Below are 15,000 nucleotides of genomic sequence, written 5' to 3'. Positions count from 1 at the left end.
CAGCAGTCTGCAACCCAGCCTGTCTGCAGCAGTCTGCAACCCAGCCTGTCTGCAGCAGTCTGCAACCCAGCCTGTCTGCAGCAGTCTGCAACCCAGCCGGGTCCTGGATTTTGTCAGGTCCTTCAGCATCTGACAAAATCTGTGGCTTCCAATAGTCGTCAGAAGATTCATCCGAGAGCATCTGTCTCTTCACCAACAACACCTGCCTACACCTACCTGCCTACACCACCTACCTACACCTACCTACACCTGCCTACACCTGCCTACACCACCTTCCTGCACCACCTACCTACACCACCTACACCTACCTGCCTACACCACCTACCTTCACCTACCTACACCTACCTACACCTGCCTACACCACCTTCCTACACCACCTACCTACACCACCTACACCTACCTGCCTACACCACCTACCTTCACCTACCTACACCTACCTACACCTGCCTACACCACCTTCCTACACCACCTACCTACACCACCTACACCTACCTGCCTACACCACCTACCTACACCTGCCTACACCTGCATACACCACCTTCCCACACCACCTACCTACACCACCTACACCTACCTGCCTACACCACCTACCTTCACCTACCTACACCTACCTACACCTGCCTACACCACCTTCCTACACCACCTACCTACACCACCTACACCTACCTGCCTACACCACCTACCTACACCTGCCTACACCTGCATACACCACCTACACCTGCCTACACCACCTGCCAACAACGGACCAGGTATCCTACACTTCCTGTCTTCCTGCGCCAGCCACGACCCTACGAGCTAATTACATATGCACAAAAAAGGCGAAGTTAACTGACAGGCACAACAGATTTAATCTGTGTTCGGACTTTTCCATTAAACTTCGCTCGTGTTGCTTCATTTTAACTGGCGAACCTCTTTTTTTTTTAAAGAAGTAGTGAGCGAATTACACATAGATAATCCAGAGCTTATCGCTCGGGGGAATAGGTCTTCTAGGGATTTACTTTCTGTGTTAAGTTGGACTTAATCGCCTTTTTTCTTAAACGGTTTTATGACAGTGACTTTCTCTTGTCACAGTAGTCTTCGTTCCCGACTCACAATTTGGGATCCCGGGTTCGATTCCCAGTCGGGGCAGAAATGGTTAGGCACGTTTTCTTTCGCCTAATGGGTCTGTTCACCTTGCAGTAAATAGGTTGGCTGGGAGATGTGCCAACTGATGTGTGGGCTTTGTATCTGGGGGAAAGTCAGTGGTTCGGGCTTGTTGGGACCTCAAAACAAAACTAATTATTATTATTATTATTATTATTATTATTATTATTATTATTATTATGTGATCCGCGTTCTTTTATTTTGGGGAATAATTGAGTTATTTATATTGGCATTGTCTTTAATTTTAAATTTGTAGAGTCATTTGGGGACATCATTATCAAAGTTCAACCTAGTGGATAGAACACCGTTCAGGCAGTGTTCATTTGTCATACTCAAACAGGTAGACAGAACACCACACCATCATTGGGAACGCCCAAGTCTCTTCCATACTCCTTTATTAAGGTGAAGATAAAGGTGACGACTACACCATCTTGACGAGAGAGAGAACAGTGTACCCTAAGCTCTGGTTTTGACGTTTAGTGTCGTACCCTTCCTCTACCCCTCTCCCTCTCACATCCACCCCCCTCCCCTCCGTCCCACATCCACCCCCTTCCCTCCCACTCCCATCCCCCTCCTTCCCACACCCACCCCACCCAGTGAGCATAACTTTGGCACCATCCCTCCGTGTGTGTGAGTGTCATTCTGGCACCAACGTGTGTGCCACTAGGGCCACGGTGCCAGTGGCGCCGCGGCACCTTTCGAGGCAGGAGTGCGTGCGTGTGTGTGTGTGTGTGTGTGTGTGTGTGTGTGTGTGTCTGTGTCTGTGTGTGTGTGTGTGTGTGTGTCTGTGTGTGTCTGTGTGTGTGTGTGTGTGTGTGTGTGTGTGTGTGTGTGTATCAGCGGTTGGCAGCGACAGGGCCGTCGCGATGTGTTGCTAAGATTGTGTAGTGTGGTTTAAGATCATCGGGGTGATGGTTCAGCGTGTGCAGGAGGTATAGGACCTGTGTGTCAACACCTCAGTGCTCAACGGAGCAGCACTTCGGCTCGAACAGCCCTTAGACTGCTTGAATCACGCTCAAGCAACACACGCAGTGTGATCGAAACAACTGCTAATTGAGTGACATTTAACCCCAGTTATCCCAGAGAGGCTTTGAAAAGTTTCCTACAGCGGGGTTTAATAAATATCGCTTGATTTATATGTAGAACTAACCGATGATATTGATACAAATTAGTTCTTTATATAAATGTATATTTCAAGTATAATTGTGATGCGAATAAGGTGTCAATCGTATTGATAAAGTGAGAATCAACTGTGGTAAATTCTATATTTCGGAAGGAATGAGATGAAGTGTTTTAAAGGATGGGAAACATAACATAGGTAGGAGAGCACAGGAACAAGTTGCTAGCGACCTCCTGGCAGTGGGAACTTGAGGAACAAGTGCGTGCGTGGATGCGTTCCCAAGTGCCGCGGCAGAAGAATTCTCGCTGTGTTTACAGATCCCGGGGGACAGTATTGCCGGTGGCGAGGCAAGTGTGGTCGCCATCATGACCTCTGGCATCGTTGCCGCCACGTTCAGGAAGATAGGTATGGCAACAATGACACACACACAGCTGCAGATAAGTCTCACAACTTCGAGCAAGGGCACCTTGTCTTTTAATGTTGCTTACTGCTTATTGCACTGCCAACTGTATCATGTAGTAACTTGGAGCGAGAGAGAGAGAGAGGTAGGACAAGTATATATATATACCCTCCGCACTGCCTACACACTGCGCGTGCAACGTTTCTTCTGCACCAAGCACGAGCACTTTTCAACACCCTTTCTCCTATCGTATGCCAGAGAATGTATAAAATCCAATGTTTTTCTCGTGTTATCAGTTCCCAAATGCTTTCAATAAGTGGCTGGTGAGAGAGAGAGAGAGAGAGAGAGAGAGAGAGAGAGAGAGAGAGAGAGAGAGAGAGAGAGAGAGAGAGAGAGAGAGAGGGGGGGGGGGGGGTTAGGGAGAGAGAGAGCAAATGAACACGATTGGCCATGTAGACAATTTTCAAGGAACGGTTGGGTTGAGACTCGACGCTAATTGATTCCTTTGAAATTTCCCGCCGGGGTCACAACCAATCACCAGGAGCCTTCTCAACGTCCCGCCAAATCCCAGCCAATGAAATAGTACCTTCTGCAATTGAGGTATCTCCGCTCGAAAGTCTTTACCAGTCAGCTTTGCTACTTTTAGCGCAGCAGCTGAAGACAAATTAATAAAAAAAGGAAACAAGAAACGGTGCAATAAAGATAGTTAATTCCAAAATACTGCCTGTAATAAAAAGTAAGGAGTTTTCTGCCAAAAAGTTTGTTGGAACTTTTGTTTAAAAATAGCTGTACCGTGAGGTGAGTTCTGGCTCTTGTTTCTTTCTGAAGCACCCTGTGACAGGCCAGGGAAGGTGGGGGTACTACCTCACTACTCTACCCTACCCTGAGAACTACCTCACTACTCTATCCTACCTTATGAACTACCTCACTACTCTACCCTACCCTGAGAACTACCTCACTACTCTACCCTACCCTGAGAACTACCTCACTACTCTACCCATATACTGAGAACTACCTCACTACTCTACCCTACCCTGAGAACTACCTCACTACTCTACCCATACACTGAGAACTACCTCACTACTCTACCCATATACTGAGAACTACCTCACTACTCTACCCATACACTGAGAACTACCTCACTACTCTACCCTACCCTGTGAACTACCTCACTACTCTACCCATATACTAAGAACTACCTCACTACTCTACCCATATACTGTGAACTACCTCACTACTCTACCCTACCCTGAGAACTACCTCACTACTCTACCCTACCCTGAGAACTACCTCACTACTCTACCCATACACTGAGAACTACCTCACTATACCCATATACTAAGAACTACCTCACTACTCTACCCATATACTGAGAACTACCTCACTACTCTACCCATACACTGAGAACTACCTCACTACTCTACCCTATCCTGAGAACTACCTCACTACTCTACCCTACCCTGAGAACTACCTCACTACTCTACCCATACACTGAGAACTACCTCACTACTCTACCCATGCCCTGTGAACTACCTCACTACTCTACCCATGCCCTGTGAACTACCTCACTACTCTACCCATACACTAAGAACTACCTCACTACTCTACCCATGCCCTGTGAACTACCTCACTACTCTACCCATACACTAAGAACTACCTCACTACTCTACCCATGCCCTGTGAACTACCTCACTACTCTACCCATACACTAAGAACTACCTCACTACTCTACCCATGCCCTGTGAACTACCTCACTACTCTACCCATACACTAAGAACTACCTCACTACTCTACACATGCCCTGTGAACTACCTCACTACTCTACCCATGCCCTGTGAACTACCTCACTACTCTACCCATACACTAAGAACTACCTCACTACTCTACCCATGCCCTGTGAACTACCTCACTACTCTACCCATGCCCTGTGAACTACCTCACTACTCTACCCATACACTAAGAACTACCTCACTACTCTACCCATACACTAAGAACTACCTCACTACTCTACCCATACACTAAGAACTACCTCACTACTCTACCCATACACTAAGAACTACCTCACTACTCTACCCATACACTAAGAACTACCTCACTACTCTACCCATACACTAAGAACTACCTCACTACTCTACCCATACACTAAGAACTACCTCACTACTCTACCCATACACTAAGAACTACCTCACTACTCTACCCATACACTAAGAACTACCTCACTACTCTACCCCATACACTAAGAACTACCTCACTACTCTACCCCATACACTAAGAACTACCTCACTACTCTACCCATACACTAAGAACTACCTCACTACTCTACCCATACACTAAGAACTACCTCACTACTCTACCCATACACTAAGAACTACCTCACTACTCTACCCATACACTAAGAACTACCTCACTACTCTACCCATACACTAAGAACTACCTCACTACTCTACCCCATACACTAAGAACTACCTCACTACTCTACCCATACACTGAGAACTACCTCACTACTCTACCCCATACCCTGAGAACTACCTCACTACTCTACCCATACACTAAGAACTACCTCACTACTCTACCCATACACTAAGAACTATCTCACTACTCTACCCCATACACTAAGAACTACCTCACTACTCTACCCCATACACTAAGAACTACCTCACTACTCTACCCCATACACTAAGAACTACCTCACTACTCTACCCATACACTTAGAACTACCTCACTACTCTACCCATACACTAAGAACTACCTCACTACTATACCCATACACTGAGAACTACCTCACTACTCTACCCATACACTAAGAACTACCTCACTACTCTACCCATACACTAAGAACTACCTCACTACTCTACCCTGAGAACTACCTCACTATACCCTACCCTGATAACTACCTCACTACTCTACCCATACACTAAGAATTACCTCACTACTCTACCCATACACTAAGAACTACCTCACTACTCTACCCCATACACTGAGAACTACCTCACTACTCTACCCATACACTAAGAACTACCTCACTACTCTACCCATACACTAAGAACTACCTCACTACTCTACCCTGAGAACTACCTCACTATACCCTACCCTGATAACTACCTCACTACTCTACCCCATACCCTGAGAACTACCTCACTACTCTACCCCATACACTGAGAACTACCTCACTACTCTACCCCATACACTAAGAACTACCTCACTACTCTACCCTGAGAACTACCTCACTATACCCTACCCTGATAACTACCTCACTACTCTACCCCATACCCTGAGAACTACCTCACTACTCTACCCCATACACTGAGAACTACCTCACTACTCTACCCATACACTAAGAACTACCTCACTACTCTACCCATACACTAAGAACTACCTCACTACTCTACCCTGAGAACTACCTCACTATACCCTACCCTGATAACTACCTCACTACTCTACCCATACACTAAGAACTACCTCACTACTCTACCCTACCCTGATAACTACCTCACTACTCTACCCCATACACTGAGAACTACCTCACTACTCTACCCATACACTGAGAACTACCTCACTACTCTACCCCATACACTGAGAACTACTCGCATTACTGTACATGTAAAATATAGATTTTAGCAATATATGTATGATATAAAGAATTACCTAAGGAGGAAATGTTTGTTTGTATGAGATTGGAGATCAGACGCTCTAGGCTAGCCTCACCCATATATACAGGGTGAGTAGTCTGGGGTACGCGACGGACATAGGCTGATTGGGGATGGTCCTTTGGGTCTTATTAAGTGTGACCGGGAAAATAGTTACCCCAATTCTAGTGTAATTAGTGAAACATGGATGGCTGAGTCCCTAGATTCCCTTAGATTTTTCTGACAGAGAGACATAGACATACAGGGGAAAGAAGGAAGGAGAAGGAGAAAAGGGGTGATGTTTGAAGAGGCGAAAGGAAGGTGTAGAATGAAGGAGAAATGGGAGATAACGGTAGAGAGGGAAGAGGGAGGAAAATGGAAGGGAGGGTGGAGAGGAAGGGAGAGGAGTGGAGAGGGAGAATCTTGGGGAAAAGTCATGCAAGAATGGAGAGGGTAGGGTACATAAGAAAATAGTTTGGAGGCCAGACGTTTGGGGTTAGCCTCACCCAATTTTTCCCCGTAATTTCTGTTAGGTACGTGCCCAACATGGGTAGGTCATAATTGGTGTCAAAGAAAACGGTGCGAAGTGGCACTGTTAAAGTCATCTCTATAAGAAGTGTCACAATACTATAGAGAAGAAGGAGAAAGATAGGGGAGGGGATAACTGTTAAAACTCTCTAAAAGACACATTCCCAGTTTCATAGCTGTATTATCCAATAAGAGAGCGCTTCGTAGCTGTATTATCCAATAAGAGAGCGTTTCGTAGCTGTATTATCCAATAAGAGAGCGCTTCGTAGCTGTATTATCCAATAAAAGAGCGCTTCGTAGCTGTATTATCCAATAAGAGAGCGCTTCGTAGCTGTATTATCCAATCAGAGAGCGCTTCGTAGCTGTATTATCCAATAAGAGAGCGCTTCGTAGCTGTATTATCCAATCAGCGTTTCATAGCTCTTATTATCCAGTAACACAAGGTTTCATATCTATATTATCTAATAACAGAACATTTCATAGCTATATTATCCAATAACAGACCGTTTTATAGTTATATTATCCATTAATAGTGCATTTCACAGCCATATTATCAAACAATGGAGCCTTTTATACCATTATTATCCTATAACCGTGCGTTTCATAGGTATATTATCCAAAAAAGAGATTTCCCAAAATTCTTGGTTTACCAAAATCAATGACTAGAAAGTATTTAGCATGTCCAAATATACGATTGGTTATCAAGGTCTCAGCATATCCGCGTTTCATACCCGAAGCATACTTGGATTGTTAATTAATATATACGCCAGCTGAATGTTGAGATAACTGTTATTAAAGAATGTTATATATGGAGTTATTGTAGATGTAATATAAGCATTATTTTGACACTATTTGCTAACATAACTGACTGATGGAAAATTTAAACACGATTTCGGCGCGCGATAAATGTCCCTAGAAACAACCATATTTAATTGCAGGTATGAAATTTCGGGATTATATATATATATATATATATATATATATATATATATATATATATATATATATATATATATATATATATACATATAATATATATATATATATATATATATATATATATATATATATATATATATATATATATATATATTTATATAATCGTTAATGCATTCACATTCAATTTGTTTACATTGCTTGTTTAGGCTCAGATTTCACTTTTGTAATTAATTATCCATAATTATTATAATTGTTGGTGTGTGGTACATGGTATAAATAATGGTGCTTGTCTTTCGTTAATTAAAAATATATCTTTTGATACGTTTTCGTATTGCGTCGGTTTTAATGTGTTTGTTATTAGCGTTCACAAATAAACTGTCGAACAATTTAATTTGTGGTGGACCTGGGTGTTGACCTGGGTGTTGACCTGGTGTTGACCTGGTGTTGACCTGGGTGTTGACCTGGGTGTTGACCTGGTGTTGACCTGGTGTTGACCTGGTGTTGACCTGGTGTTGACCTGGGTGTTGACCTGGTGTTGACCTGGGTGTTGACCTGGTGTTGACCTGGTGTTGACCTGGGTGTTGACCTGGGTGTTGACCTGGTGTTGACCTGGTGTTGACCTGGGTGTTGACCGGGGTGTTGACCTGGTGTTGACCTGGTGTTGACCTGGGTGTTGACCTGGTGTTGACCTGGTGTTGACCTGCTATTGCGTTCTTTTCTCTATTGGGTGTTATTTTTTTCTTACAAAGCGTTCTTTTTCTTTATAGATCGTAAGTTTTCTTTATAGAACACGTTTACGACTTAAATCATCAAAAATAAATTATTAAATAAATATTTACATATAGAGAGTTCAAAGTTTATTTTTTATCTGCTTTGGCTCTCGATCTTTGTTATTAAATAAATATATATAAAAAATACAAAACTTTAAATTTGCTAAATTTATTTCCAACCTCTTTGAAGTATTTTTTGTAATTTTCTATGAGTTAACATCATTTAATCATTTAGTTTCCCTGTTTTGTAATATATCGTTGTTCCCCCTTCTCATATAAGCATTTTTTCCCCGTTTTCTATGACTTAATTAAGATTCCTTCTTATTTATGTGCGATTCAATTCGCTCAATTTTGAGTCAAGGTTTTGAAGTCATTTTATTTGGCTTAAAAAATTATGGCGATTAATTCTGAATAATATTTTATATACATGACGGCAATTCACATCAGATGGCGACTCGAGTATACAAGATTATATTTCCAATATATTGATATAGAGTATATGTAAAATCGATGCTATATCCTCTGGATATGATATCAAGACAATATTTGCAGTTGGCAATAACACTTCTTGCTGGACTTACAAACTCGATTCGACTGGGATTCGAACCCATGACGTCCAGGATCACCTAAACGTATAAAACAGTACCGTGAACATCGCACCGTTGATAGTCGATCAACTGGTGCGATGGTCACGGTACTGTGTATACGTTTAGGGGTTATCCTGGACATAATGGGTTCGAATCCTGGTCGGGTCATTTAGAGTTCATAGTGATCTGTAGCTTGCGTGTTGCTTCAACCATATATATATATATATAGATATATATATATATATATATATATATATATATATATATATATATATATATATTATATATGTATATATATATATATATATATATATAAAACCACTATTATTTATATTATTATTATTATTATTTTTATTATTATTATTATTACGCTTGACTACAATGAAGACATTCTGTCTTGCGTCAGCTGCGTTATAGAAGCGTTCATCGTGCGTCATCTTCAGTATCTAGACGCATCTGCTGCGTCAGGTATGATGAAGCTGTAATCTTGCGTAAGTCAGAGCGCGGCGTCTTTACGGCTTCGAAGGGCTTTAGCGAACGACTTGGATCACTGTCCACGTAATAAGGACATAAGTGAAGGTCTCGATAAATCATCAATGTCAAAAACCATCGTTGAAGAAGGATACAAAACAAATAATTTCAAAATTCACTTAATTAACTTCAAAAACGTAATGCTTTGGTCTTTCAAAATAATTCCTATAGCTTCAAAATAATTACACTTGCTTTAAAATAAATTAAATTAAAATAAATTTAAAATAAAAAAAATAAATTAAAGTGATTCGAGGAGACGCCTGTACTACCGCAAATCGCTCGCCTTGGATTACTTTCCAGCGAGTCGACATGAACATAGACATCACTACACATTGTTCAAAAGTGCCGCACATCCAACAGCCCAATTTCTCTTCTTTTCAGATAGAAGAACCAGGTTCTAATGGATGTTTTATGACAGCGAACCATTTTGCGCACGCCTTAAAATACAAACCAACCAAAAAAAACAATTACGGGCTATTCATGCCCGTGCCACCTTTTGGGTGGCTTAATCTTCATCAATCAATCAACCAACACACACAACAGTGGACTCTTTGAAACAACGATGAACATAGAATCACATTTGAATACCGACCACACACTCGAAAGCTCTCTTGCTGGGGCTCTGGACTCACTCCCGCCTCGCAGGAGCTGATGGGGTTCGACTCTGGCAGAAACAATGGTGTGGCTTCGGTGGAGTGAGGATGTGGCCGGTGGTGAAGACACCAGTTAGAAATTAGAGAGTTGCTAGTGGCGGCTAGTTGATCGCTAGTGTGGGCGGGAGCAAACGGAAGATAGACGTGATAGGAAAAGAATTAGAAATACAAGGTAAAAGTCTTAAGCAACAGGAAGGTGCGATAAAAACGCACTAAAGACATCTTGGAAGATAACTAAAACAAACAAAAAGAGAGTTTAAAACTTGGGTTAATAAGAAATTCTAAAATACACACACACATACACACATTCACACACACACACACACACACACACACACACACACACGCACACACACACACACACACACACACACTATACTAGACTGCATAAATGTTACACCTTGTTTGTGTACAAACACTTGTAAAATACCCTCAGACATTGCATTTATATATATAAATATATATATGATCACTCTTCACCATCATCTCTAGTTGTAAATATCCTCACGTTTATAGTTTGATAGAATATCTTTGGATAAGCATCAACAGACCATAATATATTTAGATAATATTTCTCAGCACTAGAATTCACAGTTCAAACTTGGATATCATTATTCACATTAATGGTCGCATGTTTCTAGAACATCTGATTTGCATACTCAATGCGAATGTAAATATACCAATATAAACGAACAGGAAGGAGCAGTTTCTTGTAGTCAAACAGCTGGTTGTTAAGACCAGTAACACACAAACCACCCCTCTCTTAACCACCTCCTTCCCAGCCTTGAATTGTCTTGAGAAATACCACGTCTTCCACCTTGAGATTCTGATTGTTGCTGAGTTGTCAATGAATTTATATAGAGTCACAACACTTTTTAGAAGTGACTAATTTAGTCACATAAAAGTTCCCAAAAGTAGATTGTTTCAGTCAGTGATCCGTCACCTTGATAGTTCTGTCCGGTGTTCACTTTCCCTCAAGTCGTTACCCCGCCGCCACTGAGTTCCTCACGGGCTATTCCATTGGTCGTTGGGTTAGCCACGTTAGATCCCATTGGTGGCTGAGTTGCCCAGGTGACATTCTATTGGATAGGCGTTTCCAGATACGACAGTTTACCAGAGTGATGAATCTCAAGCGCCCCGTGATATCCCCTTGTTTGCTTACCCTCTCCTCCACACAATCAACATGGTAGCCGCACGTCCAGCGTCACAGACCCCGCCTCCACCACCACCATCACCACCACCACAACCACCAACACCACCACACACACCAGCGCCACCAACACCACCACACACACCAGCGCCACCAACACAAACCCACCCACCGCTACACACCACCATTTACCCACCTGGCCACCCCTTTCATCCCATTAAAAGAAAGCCCTTAACTACCCCTTAAACCACCTCCCTACCACAACACACCCACAAACACACAGACACACGCCCTTAACCTCTCTCTCAGTATAAAGCTGAGTGATTTTGTAGTGCAAGCAAGAAACCTAAAATCAGGCTATATGAAAAAGGTTTGCGTCGTCTTTCACCTTAGGGCCCCTTGTATGGAGTACCACACGACAAGGAAGTCCTCCTCCTGCTACGAGCTCCACGTGATGTTCCGTGAGTACTCAACCCTCATCGTCTTCTCCTCATGCTCCTCATACTCCTCATACTCCTGCTTTATCGTGTGAACTTTGCGTAGATTTGGAATACCCAGAGCGTAGGCCAGTACGTAAGTAAGTAGCATAGTTTCCTCTGTGTGTGTGTGTGTGTGTGTGTGTGTGTGTGTGTGTGTGTGTGTGTGTGGGTGTGTGTGTGTGTGTGTGGGTGTGTCTGACTGTTTGTCAAATGCATGGCTGTAACTCTTTGTCCGTATCTGTTATTTATCTGTTACGGGCTTCACGCTGAAGTATTCTGTTTTGTGTTTTATTTTTATGTGTTTATTTGTATATATGTATAGTGATGTGTCTATGTAAACACACACACACACACACACACACACACACACACACACACACACACACACACACACACACACACACACACACACACAGGTAAGTACGTGGGCAGAGAACATTGATCATGGAGTTAGGATTGTTCAGTTGGTGAGGTCCACCAGGAGAGTGGCGCTGTACTAGCCAGTTGTCCCGGGTTCTGTGGTGAGGAGTGTTTCAGGTAGTGGTGGTAGTTGTGGTGCTCGTGGTGGTGCTAGTGGTGCTCCTCGTGGAGGTAGCACACTTTCTGGTGGAGGATTTTCAAGGTTCCTGAAGGATAATATGCGTTTTTACTCCTGTACCTTCCAAGATAGGATAGTAGGGAAACTATCCAGGGCACGCACATTCTCTCTCTCTCTCTCTCTCTCTCTCTCTCTCTCTCTCTCTCTCTCTCTCTCTCTCTCTCTCTCTCTCTCTCTCTCTCTCTCTCTCTCTCTCTCTCTCTCTCTCTCTCCAGATTCTGTCCCACAAGTGAGTACAGAAGCAGACGACGACCGACTTGTGAACATGCTTAAAGACTTGGTTTACTTGGAACACGAGCCGCCAACCGGTTTAGAACCAGGTCTGAAAGTTACTGTTGGGTGAATAGGACCGATCAGATCAATATCAGTGACCTGGAGACCCCCCCCCTCCCTACCCAGGGCCCGAAATCGGCTCTTCAGTAACAGAGAAGATACTTGAGTATGCAGCCATGGTGATTAGAGCGTAACTATGTAACGAGGCCCTTCCGGCTGTGTCATGGCGGAAGTTGTCGAAGTTAGAAGGCAGTGGAGACATCTGTATCGTCTCCAGTTATTATAAGTATTTTATATCTCAATAAACAATTCAGGTCAGTTTTATGGTACTGAATTTTGGCGGGAGTTGTGAGATTCATAATATTTAAGAACATAGTGGCGCTGACCAAACCCTCACTGGTCAAAGCCTCACTGACCAAAGCCTCACTGACCAAAGCCTCACTGACCAAAGCCTCACTGACCAAAGCCTCACTGACCAAAGCCTCACTGGCCAAAGCCTCACTGACCAAACCCTCACTGACCAAACCCTCACTGGTCAAAGCCTCACTGGCCAAACCCTCACTGACCAAACCCTCACTGACCAATACAGTTTTGTCCAAGTCTCTACCGTCTAAAGCATCCACCTCAATCAATTAACTCGTAGGAAATATATCGCTTACCATTGATTTAATTAGTTCTTTGCTGGCTAATCAAACCGGGGCATTCAAAACAACATTCAAAAAATATATATAAAATCATCTGGGACCGTGTATTGTAACTTTCCCAATTAAGAGGTTTTTTTCTTTGCCATCTGTGAGCGAACTAATAGGCAAATTTCACAGTCAATTCTGAACCCTTTGTAACTCAACAATTTTATTGCCTTTTTTTCCTTGTACTGAGTATTTTTTTTTTGCAAGCGTTCATAGCTCAGTTGTTTCTCTATAAGGGAAAAAACTATGTCGAGGATAATTGAGAAAAGGGCTTTGATGTGTAGTTCCCGCTCTCCTCAGAGTGTTTGAAGGGGCAGAGAGCATCCGGGAGGGGTAGTGGGTGACTGGTCCGCTTTGAGGCACGTGTTTGACCAGTTACATGGAGGAGAAACTTATCAGATTTCACCCATGGTAACTGAGTGGGTGAATACGTGGGCCATAAAGCGAGAGGAACGGAAGCAAGAATAAAGTGTGAGATGGAGAGATAGGGAGGGGAAGGAAGGAGTTGCATTTGCTTTGATTTCGGGGATCAACGTCCCCGCGGTCCGGTCTCTGACTAGGTCTCTGCCAGAGAGAGAGATAGTGTTTAGGTGCACTGTTGTGTACTGTATGCGATGCGTTACCCAGTTTAGGTCATGTATAGTATGTTTTGTTCGTAAATGGTAAATGATTAGTCACAAATGAGATATTTTGGTTATATATGGTGTCACATATATGGGATGTATCGCTCATATATATTTGGTCACACATGGAGAGTTTTGATCATATATTGTTCGTCATATATGGGATGTTTTAGTCATATACCATTGGTCACATACAGGCTGTGAATTAGGACTTAGAAAAACCTTCACTAGGAAATCGTAGGATAGGTTATGAGGACAGCTTTTAATATCCACGAGTTAATGACATTGTTACAAGGTTTCAGTTGTATCAGGTCATTTGGTCTGAGGGTGGTATGATTGGTCACCGCTAGCCACTTGGCGTAAATAACGATGTCAGAGCCTAATTCTGCCAGTTACTTTGCCATACTGTTTGCTGAAGCCTAGTTCTGCCTATTATTCCTGCAATTCTCGGATCTTAACATATGCTAGTGGTTCCTCCTTCCCTTTGACTGGGATGCATCTTCTTCTCTCGGTCCTAGTTTCTTGAGGAAGTGTGGAGAGAGGAGGAAACAGGAGAAGGGAATACTAAGCAGGAAACTGAGGCAAGTCAATAACGAGATGTTAGTTCATTGTTGTTGATGAGTGACAGACCAGAGTACAGGGACATGAGTGAGGGCTGGCATAGAGGGGACATGAGTGATGACTGGCATAGAGGGACATGAGTGAGCTCTGGCATAGAGGGGACATGAGTGATGACTGGCATAGAGGGACATGAGTGAGCTCTGGCATAGAGATAAATATGAGGCAAAAGATGCCTCAAGTGAGGCAAGCGTTGCCTACCGTACCTCCACCCCCCCTTCCCTACCCTAGTCGCCTCATGAATGAGAGTCCAGCAAAATAATCATAATGGAA

The 15,000-nt window shown here is 43.0% G+C and overlaps 1 protein-coding gene across 7 annotated transcripts in view; it reads left to right on the top strand.

Annotated features, from left to right (window-relative positions):
- Positions 1-15,000, top strand: part of LOC123766297 (mechanosensory protein 2) — a 563,765-nt gene that overhangs the window by 443,719 nt on the left and 105,046 nt on the right. For 2 of the 7 annotated variants that reach the window (XM_069321161.1, XM_069321162.1), the window contains exon 2: positions 10,026-11,908. The exons of 3 other annotated variants lie outside the window; for them this stretch is intronic. In XM_069321161.1, coding sequence (XP_069177262.1) covers positions 11,809-11,908 — 100 coding nt within the window. In that variant the 5' untranslated portion in view covers positions 10,026-11,808. Of the gene's footprint in view, positions 1-10,025; positions 11,909-15,000 lie in introns of those variants that run through there. 2 more of the 7 variants (XM_069321165.1, XM_069321160.1) reach the window with 2 other exon arrangements.

Source organism: Procambarus clarkii, chromosome 9 (assembly GCF_040958095.1).
Source record: "Procambarus clarkii isolate CNS0578487 chromosome 9, FALCON_Pclarkii_2.0, whole genome shotgun sequence".
NCBI classification, from domain to species: Eukaryota; Metazoa; Arthropoda; class Malacostraca; order Decapoda; family Cambaridae; genus Procambarus; species Procambarus clarkii.
The sequence above is the reverse complement of the archived record's forward strand: the minus strand, read 5'-3'. Positions and strand labels throughout refer to the sequence as shown.